Source organism: Lepidothrix coronata, unplaced genomic scaffold (assembly GCF_001604755.1).
Source record: "Lepidothrix coronata isolate B3197 unplaced genomic scaffold, Lepidothrix_coronata-1.0 Scaffold2, whole genome shotgun sequence".
In the NCBI taxonomy this organism is placed as follows: domain Eukaryota; kingdom Metazoa; phylum Chordata; class Aves; order Passeriformes; family Pipridae; genus Lepidothrix; species Lepidothrix coronata.
In genome coordinates this window covers 12,957,524-12,967,695 of record NW_016690182.1, presented here as the reverse complement: position 1 = coordinate 12,967,695, position 10,172 = coordinate 12,957,524, and the positions used below count along the sequence as shown (strand labels likewise).

The 10,172-nt window shown below is 52.4% G+C and overlaps 1 protein-coding gene across 4 annotated transcripts in view; it reads right to left on the bottom strand.

The window, feature by feature from the left end:
* Window positions 1-9,863, bottom strand: part of LOC108497945 (H(+)/Cl(-) exchange transporter 5) — a 36,972-nt gene extending 27,109 nt beyond the window's left edge. The window contains exon 1 of one of the 4 annotated variants that reach the window (XM_017816111.1): window positions 9,778-9,863. In XM_017816111.1, the coding sequence (XP_017671600.1) occupies window positions 9,778-9,781 (4 nt within the window). In that variant the 5' untranslated portion in view covers window positions 9,782-9,863. Of the gene's footprint in view, window positions 1-214; window positions 342-1,642; window positions 1,705-9,777 lie in introns of those variants that run through there. The other 3 variants (XM_017816120.1, XM_017816101.1, XM_017816125.1) reach the window with 3 other exon arrangements.
* Window positions 9,864-10,172: the final 309 nt, after the last annotated feature.

Sequence of the window (10,172 nt, the reverse complement as noted above, 5' to 3'; positions counted from 1 at the left end):
TCCTGCTGCTCCAGCCCCTTCCCAGCTCCGTTCCCTTCCCTGCACACGCTCCAGCCCCTCAATGTCTCTCCTGTTGTGAGGGGGCCCAAAACTGACCCCAGAATTCAAGGTGTGGCCTCAGCAGTGCCCAGCACAGGGGGACAATCACTGCCCTGGTCCTGCTGGCCACACTATTCTTGGTCCAGGCCAAGTTGCCACTGGCCTTCTTACTCACCTGGGCACACTGCTGGCCATGTGTGCTTTGCTCTTGCAAACACTGATATTTCTTCAGAGAATTAGAGAGGAACCAAATATGTGGCTCAGCCTCAGGAAGGGAAAACGCCAGCCAGCACTTCCCAACGAGCTGAATTACACACTCTGCAGAAAACACTTCCTATTACACAGAAAAAGCCACGACAGCACACAAAAAAAAAGCCTTGGAGCTGCACAAGAGTGACGCATTGGGCTCTTCAGTGTGGAACATGATGTTCCTAAAGTTTTAAGCCCTGTTTTCTCATTAAACTGGGGCAGAATACTCCAGGAAGGAGGGAGCCCAGGGGAGCTGGGTGCTCAGGAAGGCATATGATCTCCCTGAGAGCACACAGACAGCGTGGCATGGAGAGCCGAGGGCAGGAGAAAGCCAGGAGTTCAAAGTTAATATTCATCAGCTAACAATAAAGAAAATTAAATGTCATTAAAGTGCCGTGGTGCTCCTCCAGTGAGCTGCTTCCAGGGAACACAGTGGGTCCAACTGCCAGCCCAGGAGTCAGGGAGGGCCTGTTCACCCTGGCAGAGAACTAAGGAAACTCTGTGCTTGTGTGTCATGGGGCTCATCTGCAGTGTAACACAGTTTTACAGGGATTTTCCAATAAGACTCTTTGTGTGTGTAAATACATGGGAAGGGGGGTTAAAATGTGTTTGTCTTTCTAGAGTTGTGGAATGGTTTGGGCTGGAAGGGACATTTAAAGATTATCCATTTCCACCCCCTGCCATGGGCAGGGACACCTCCCACTGTCCCAGGTTGCTCCAAGCCCTGTCCAACCTGGCCTTGGACACTTCCAGGGATGGGGTAGCCACAGCTTCTCTGGGCAACCTGTACCAGGGCCTCCCCACCCTCACAGGGAAGAGTTTCTCTCCAGTATCTCACCTAAACCCATTTGCTTTCCACAAGAAGCATCAATTCCTGCCCAGGCTGCACAGGCAGCCGGACCACTGCTCGAGGAGCAGAAACCAGAGCACCAGCACCTCCTGCTTCTCCCAGTTCCTCCCCAAGTTTGTTCTCATTTACAGCTTTAAAAACCAAAACTGAGGCAGCAAACACAGCACCTCCCAGCTGCAGCAGAGCCCAGGGAACACCTGGCAGCACAAAGAGGACACAAGGAGGATAATTCCATGCTCACTTCTCCCCCCAGCCCCGATGCAGTGTCGGGTTTAAGTCATTTTTTCTTACCAAAATGCTCCCTCTACGGGCGAGCAATGCTTTCCCAGGCTAAACCACATGCACAAAACATAAAATTTAAAAAGAAAAAAAAAACCAAACAAAACCATTCTTGTGCTTATCTAGTTGTTAATTTATCACCAGTCCTCATCAGGCAACAGCTGCCTCTTCCCACGGGCTACAGCACTGCCAGGACTCCCCCCCCGCCCCAGCAAACGTACGTACCCCAAGGCTCCCGGTGTCCCCAACGCCGGTGTGATGCCATCCTCCTCCAGCTGCCCCATCCACCTCCTCCAGCTGCCTCCATCCACCTCCTCCAGCTGCCCCATCCACCTCCTCCAGCTTTCTACTCCGTCCTGGTGCTCCCCATGGCAGTCAAGAAAAAGGGAAGCAACGAAGCAGAGCCCGGCAGGGTCCCCACGACGCCTGGAAGTGACTCAGAGGACAGTGCTGGCAGCCAGGAAGCTGGAGCTCCGCTGCCATCCTGCTGCCAGCCCCAGCTCGGCTGGGATGCTCAGCCCTTGCCATGATTTCCAATCAAAAAAAAAACCAACAGACATTCCAAGATTTTCTCCTTGTTTTGTGCTCCAGTGTCACCCAACAGCACCCGTCCCGGTGCCACCACAGCAGCAGGGGAGTGGGAGGGGTGTAGCCCCGGAGAGCTCCGGCACTGCCACACTCGGAGCAGCCCTTCCAGCACACAGGCTCAAGGTTTTCCCAGTCAGAGCGTGGAAAAAGCTCCTGTAGCATTTTCCCTGTCCCTGTCGGAGGGGAGGCTTGACCCCAGCCCCACCAGCACCACACGGACATCACAGCAGAACAACACCAGGAGCAGGTAACAATCCCAACCAGCCACCTCCAGAGTCATTCTCGTTGTGGGAAGGAGCCAGCTTACCACCTAGTGGCTGTTTCCTCTGCAAAACCAAAACCTGGATCACAAGACAGTGGGGTTTTTTTTTAAAGATCAGCAAATCTAAGCCATGCTTTGACAGCTCAGGGCTCCCTCTCCTTCCCAGCCCCACATGGCTCTCGGACAGTCCCTTCCGGCAAGTACCAGATAACAGAACAGATAAATAAATAAATAAATAATAAGAATAAATAAAAAAAAAGAAAAAAACCACGCAGAATAAACCAACTGTAACTGGAAAAAAAAAAACAAAGGAGAGGAGAGAAAAATGTAGCTGTTTAGTTGTTATGTCAACACGAGTGTTATGTCAACACTCGTGGTGCCTGGCTGGGAGCCAGCAGAGCCAGGCTTTCACAGAGTCCTGGAACTCTTTGGGTTGGAAGGGACCTGAAAACTCCTCCAATTCCACCTTCCTACCACGGGCAGGGACACCTTGCACTAGACCAGCTTGCTGGTGTAGCAAGCTCTCTGGGCAACAGGGGGGTTGGGGCTTGTGGGGCTCCCTCTCCACAAGCTCTCCGGGCAACATCACCCCTCCAGAGGCTCACGTGCCATTAAAAACCCCCACATCTCCCTCCTGAAGCAAATAAGGGGCAAACTCCATCTGCACCTAAACTGAGCTGGTTTGGATTTTGTCGAATTCCAGCCCTCGAGACCTGGAACCCTGCGCAGGAAGATTTTTAAGGAGAAGCCTCGTGCACAGTCGTGCTGCCAAATCGATCCCCCAGGGAGGGACCAGCCCTCTCTCCCCACAATGTGACAGCAAAGCCGTGACTCGCCGCAGGCAAGAAAATGCTGTTTTTCCAAGTCATTCCCTGCTCCAATTCCCTGTGCTGTCTGAAGTGACTACAACCAGCCTCTGCTTCTGTGGATGGGAAACTACACCAAATTTACAAGGGCTGGAACGACAGGACAACATGGAATGGCTTCACGCTGATGGGGGGCAGGGTTAGATGGAATACTGGGGAGAAATTCTTCCCTGTGAAGGTGGTAAGTTCCCTGCCCAAAGAAGCTGTAGAAGGGTGGAAGTGTTCAAGGGCAGGTTGGACGGGGCTTGGAGCAACTGATAGCAGCAGATGGTCATCAGGGTCTCTTCTAACCCAAATCATTCCAGGATTCTATGACTGCTCCCTTCCTGGAGTGGCCAAGGGGGGCTCTGGGGCTCCCCCAGCCTCACACTAGTGCAGGAGCAGAATCCTGTCCCTCTCAGGCTGTGCTGGCCCTGGCAGAAGGCTGACCTGGCCAGTGGGACTCCACCACTCCAGGCAGCCTTTTGCCCTCAGCAGCTGCTCCAGCAAAGGCAAACACCCCCTGGGAATGCTGCTGCCTTGGGCCAGAGCTGTCTGGCCACACTGGCCTGAACAATAGGAGGTTTGTGAGAAACTGGGAATTCTACCAACACAAGCCGAACACAAAGACTTGGATTGTTTTAGGGCTTGTTTGGGGCTCTTTTGTTGTTCTCTGACACGTACTCACACAGGCCCCTGGAGTGCTCTGCCCTGACATCCTCCCAGCAAGGTAACAGGCACTGTCACAAGTCTGGGTCATGGCAGAAAGCAGAGCATGGACCCTGTGACATTTTGGGTTTTCCTGACACTTCTGCACATGGGGCTGACACAGCACTTCATGGGATTCGCTGCTATCCTGGAACGCACTGACACCACAGCCTTACAGCCACACCAGTATCACCTCTTCTGGAATAATCCATCACTCCACAGAGCTTCTGCCTCTCAGCCCAGGACACCGGAACACCCAAGGGAAGGCAAACAGCAAACACACCCATCCCAAAAGCAGGACAGGCACTTCCAGGCTCCAGCCGTCGCTCCAGCACGTGTGGACCGAGGCGATGCACAGTGAGGGCACAGCTGTGACCAAAGGCACTGCCAGCCCTGTTCAAAACCAGCATCAGTCCTCCAAAAGCCAAAAGAAACGTTGTTAAGCACAAAGGCAGCTGAGCTGGAAGCACCTGTACATCACAACTCATGATTAGGAACATCTTTTCCTGGTTACTGCCTCAGTTATCTGCTCCATCCGTTGCTTTCTCCAGGAAACCTCATTTTTTTCCTTCTAAGCTTTCTGTCATTTCCATTTTAATTCTCAGTTAAAAAGCACAATGTCAGCTCAGACACCTCTTCCCAGGAGGTTCTTCACAACCAGTTTCAGCTTTTCAGTTTAATATTTTGACAAAAAGCAGCCTGGCACAAAAATGCCCAAGACCAAATTTACAGGCAGCTCGTGATCTGTTGAGGGGAGGTTGCTACTGGATTTTAAGCTGTATTTTCCAGACTAAGTTCAGTTACTTACAGCAATTTCCAGACTGCAACACAACAGCTTCTCTGCCATTCCCAGCCTCTTTGGGAATCCAGGATGGTGACATCACTGACTGTCACGGCTCTGCACAGGAGGATCACCAGAGAGCCTTGTTTTTCCAGCATAGCTGTGTGGCTGGTAAGCGATGACTCCCAGGTATCCACGGCCATCCTGGGGTTAGCAAACCCTTCCCATCACTCAGCCCTCCCAGCACACAGGAAGAGTGTGACTAACACATGACCCAGAGGGAAATAGCCAGAATAAACACACGTGGTTTCCATCGCGGAGCATCAGGAACTGATCCGGCACCGCTTTCATCCCGAAAACATCAGACTCTTGGATAGAGGCTCCAAAGCCACCTCCTGCCAAAATGTCTGCTCTTAAACTGGATCACAACCACAGCTGTCCTCTTGGCCAGCTCCTTCCCTAGGAGAGCTCTGGGAATCGGGACATCCCTACAGGCCCTCTTTTTGTTATGGGGATAGGCTGCTCCTTGGATGAATTTCCACATCACATAGTCCACACCAAGGAGCCACAGCCAAAGTCCACGCTGAGGAGAAGCGGAGTCAGGGACTCCCAGATGGCAGTGAAGGCACTCAAGAGGCTTCAGGACCTCTCTCCATCCTCTCCCTGTGAAAGGGTGCAGAGGGTCCAGCCCCACGACCCGCAGACTCAGCCCAGAACAGTGCAACGCGTGGCAGCTCCCAGCAGCCTGTGAAACCAGCACATCCACCACAAAAACAACTGGAAAATGGCTTGGATGCAAGATGAGAAGATCTTAACACCCAGAACCCTAAAATCCCAGACTGGTTTGGATGGGGAGGGACCTTAAAGACCACCTCATTCCACCCCCCTGCCACGGGCAGAGACACCTTCTACCAGACCCAAGCCCCATCCAACCTGGCCTTGGACACTTCCAGGGACAGAGCAGCCACAGCTTCTCTGGGCAACAAATAAGGTCATTTTCTATTTCCAAAATAAGCGAGTTACTTGTTTGTAACTTCATTTTGTAGTATTTTGTAAACCCATTTCCAGTTTGGAGGTTACAGATGTCCCTCCTGGCAGTCACACACTGTCCACCCACCACAACCTGTGCAACACCAACACAGAGGATCTGCACCTTCAGATTACATGACCTACACTCATCCCATTCTTCCCACATCTGCTGCCTTTAATTATTTTCCTGGAATTCAAAAAGAACAAGAATTTGCAGTTACAGATCTAACAGAGAAAGCTGATGCCCAAATCTCTCAGACAAAAAAAAAAAGAAGCCACATAACCACTAAAAAAAATATCATCTCACCTCAAACACCAAGTCTTTTTCCCGTTTTCCTTTCCTTTTTCCCTTTATTTTTTTAAGGACTGTCATGGCTACAAAAGCAAGACTTCAACAGATATTTCCAATCATGGTCAATAGTCCAGTTTAGTGTCATGCTTGCATCAAGTCTCAGCTGGAAAGCTGTCACTCCACACTTTGTGAACACCCAGCACTGGAACTCTTCCAGCAGAACACCTTCATTTTGGTGTTGTTTTTAGGAGACACTTCTCAGAACACCCCAAAATCCAAACAGCACCCCGTGGAACTGGGGTTAAGACTCATTCTGGGGAGATGCAGCTCAGCCTCTTGCTTGACAAGGGAGAAAATACCCAACATACTGAAATATGGGCTACAACAGATTTAATGGGATTTTCAAGCACAAAGAGAACATAAAGCACTCAACTTGCACAAAATCCTGGGAGAGAACAGCCTGGGAAAGCCTCCCTGTGGTGAGGGGATGGCTTAGGGGAGGAGAGCCAGAGCCCAGGCCAGGACTGCTGCTGGGCTCCTGGGGAGCAGGAACAACCCGGAGCTGCTGCCAACTGCAGTGGGAATTACAGCTGGCACACAGCGAGGGCTGAGCACACCAGGTACCTTTCCAACCCCTCCCTCTCCACCAAATCTGTCCTAGCTGCTCAGCACATGGAGATTTAAGGCATTTCTGTCAAAGCAATGGGTTTCATCCTGCTCACAGGCACCCCCTCGATCCGAACGATACACTCTCCTTCCTTGTAGATGGTTTAAAACAGACTGAAGTTCCTGAAGAAGGGAGGAATAAAGCCAGCCTTTAGGAAGTGCTGGATCATAGCCCAGAGGCTCTGAACCCTGAGGCATTGAGGTAGAACAGGCTGGCACACACACCATGGGGGGACTCCCAGCATTGAAGCCGCTCCCGGGACTCATTGAATTTCCACAGCCGGTTCCAGCTCCCTCCCAAAGCAGGACACACATTCCAACCTCACCTTCCACCCGGCAACAGCACAAACTGGGACGCTGCAGCATCCAAATGTTCTGGAGGAAAAGCCACGAAGAGGCAAAAGAACTACTAAGAAGGAAAAGAAGGAAAACAGGGACATGATGGAAATCTCCCACCCCAAAACGCCCCCGGTTGCTGTGTCTGACCAAAGCACTCAGCTGGGCTCACTCCTCTCCCCGAACTCCAGGAACACCTGTAGCATCCCTTGTTCCAAATAAAACATATTCATCCACAGAGAGCAAGGAATAATGGCTCCACACTGCCAGAGGGCAGGGATAGATGGGATATTGGGAAGGAGTTGTTCCTTGTGAGGGTGGGGAGGCCCTGGCACAGGTTGGGCAGAGAAGCTGTGGCTGCCCCATCCCTGGAAGTGTCCAAGCCAGGCTGGACAGGGCTTGGAGCAACCTGGGCTAGTGGAAGGTGTCCCTGCCCATGGCAGGGGGTGAGACTGGATGGGCTTTAAGATCCCTCCAACCCAAACCATTCCATGATTCTCTGACCTCTGCAGACAGGAAACTGTGCCACGCTGATGGGCACCACCCTTGTACCCACACCTGCGACGAGGCTTTGGGGTTTGGACCCTTAACCCAGTGACAGGACCAGGGCTCACAGTCCCTCAGAAACACCTGCACGTGAAGCTGTGCTGCACAACCAGGAGTGAGCTGTTATCCCAGAGGGAATAATTAAAGGTGTGATGCAAGATGCACAGAGCTACTCAACCCCACGCTGTCGGTTCTGCACTCGGGCACTCAGAGCTGGACAAACCTGCTGGATGAGTCCGTGACCAGACCATGGCAAGGCCAGTCAGTGCCAGCCCTCCCCTGGCTGTGCAGCCTGGGGCTCCAGCTGCCCTGTCAAGACTCCCAGAACACCCAAATGACTTGGGATACTACATGGATGAACTCTACCCCTACCTGAACATGCTCCAGGTGAGGAATTTTGCGGGACGGGTTTGCCTTCCCTCACTGGTGACCACATCCAGCTGGAGACACAGCTGGTGCCACCTTCCACAACGAGGATGGAAGAAGAAAATAAAGGACTGTGGCAGAGGGAAAGAAATAATATGGGATTTGGGGAAGGAGGAGGGGGTGAAGGTGGATGCAAGGCAAAGGAGAAGAAGCAGGTGAGCCTTGAGAGCCAAGGGGCTGCAGGCAGCACCTCAACCTGCAGGGCAGGTGCCACCAACACCCCACAGATCTATCCCTGAAAATGCTATTCCCAGGTGAAAAAAGAGGCTTTGTGTGCATCACCCTGCACTGAGAAACCCCCCCCCACGACACCCAGGGGCAGCAGCACAAGCCTTGGTGCTCCTGCAGCGAGGCCTCCCCAATTTTTGAAGCCCCTCTGCTGAACCCCTCCCCAGCTCACATGCTGACAGCTGCCGACCCCAGAGCTTGTCCCATGACCCCTCCCATTAAACCAGTTGTTTGTGCTGAGCAGCTCATTATCCTCTAATTGCAGGTGGCAACGTGGCCATTGCACCACCAGCCTCTGCCCTGCCAAGGCAGCTGGAGCCAAAGGAATCTTGTATCCCTGACAGATATTTCCTGAAATATCCCTGTTACAGACCCATTTCTTACCAGCTTCATGACTTCTTCTTTTTGTTTTTTTTTAATAAAAACCAATCCAGGCCAAGTGGGATCGAACAAATAATGCTGGAGAAAGGCTGAAGGGATGTGTTTAGATTGAAATCAGACCCTTCCCAACCCTGAAAGGCAAAGGAGTTGCCAAGAGCACCCGGCAGAAGGAAGCAGAAGCACAGCTGTACAGAGAAGGACATGGGAAAGCAAAAGCACCTTTGTGTAGCACAGTTTCCCCAAGAACCTCCTACAAACACGGCAGGGGAATGAGCTTTGGAATTTTAGGACCCATGGTGATTTTCCTGCTTCTGAGCATTCTGACAGCTGAGGATGGTGAGCTGCAAAAGAGGTTTGCTGCTGTTTCCAAGGTGTGCAGAGTAAGGGAGGGGCAGAAGGTGCAGGCACAACACGGCTCCAGCAAACAACACACTTTTGGGTGGGAGCTGCTCCCAAACCACTTCAGCTCCTGGAGAACAACTGTCAGTGGCAACGCCACAAAACCCTGGGCGAACCAAATCCAAGCCCCAAAAGGTATTTTGGTGGAGCCAAGTGTAAGGACACACACCAGGGACCATTCCCTGCCCCCTGCAGAGGGTGGGGGCCATTTCCAAGGGGGCAGCTCAGCACAGTCATGAGATGATTTGGCTGCTACATCTGAAAGAATTAAAAACAATTCTCTCTTCTACACAAGCACCATTCATGCAGCATTTGAAACCAAAAACAGTCCTGTTTTCCAGTCCCTCTGGAAACAAAACGAGTCAGAGGAGCAGCAGTGTTTGCCAGCCACGTCCCTGCAGCCTCCCAGGTGCTGGTGCTTCCAGCCCTGCTCCACAAACCCTCAAGCCTGGAACATTCCCCGGTTGTGCCTTGCACAAACACCTGCTCCCCACAGATGTAAAAAGCTAAGCCATTCACTTCATTCTGGCTGCACACACCTGAGGAACAACCTCCAAGGTTAAGGAAGGGTTTAAAGCTTGGGCAAGCCAAAAGTCACAGAACCAGAGGCTGGGAACACTCACTGTGTCACAGGATTCCCAAACTGCAGCTGCACTATTTCTCACACCATCTATTCCTGGAGGCTCCTTCAGATGGGAGCTTTGCTTGAGCACACAAACAGACCCAGGGGGACACCAGCTCTGCCCCCATGTGCTGCAGCAGGGGCAGACAGGAGGGAATCCTATCCTCACACGCTGCCTGCTCCCATTTTCCACTCCCAGCACTGGCATTCCCCCATGGAGAGTTCAGTGGCGATTCCAGAGGATCATTTACCCATCCAACAAGTGCCATCGGTACCTTCTCCCAAGGCTCAGCTGCTCCTGCCTCCTCTCTGTCACTTCCTGGAGCTGCTGGAAGAGAAACAGTGACTCAGGCAGGGAAGCATAGCCAGGACACAGGACCTTTCCCAGGCTGAGCTGTGGGATTAGGGTCAGCCCTGAACCCAGAGCAGAGGGGCTGGTGACACTTTAGACAGTGCACATGGAACCATGGAATGGTTTGGGTTGGAAGGGACCTTAAAGCCCATCCAGTCCCACCCTGTGGGCAGGGACACCTTCCACTAGCCCAGGTTGCTCCAAGCCCCGTCCAACCTGGCCTTGGACACTTCCAGGCATCCAGGGGCAGCCGCAGCTCCTCTGGGCAACCTGTGCCAGTGTCCCACTACCCTC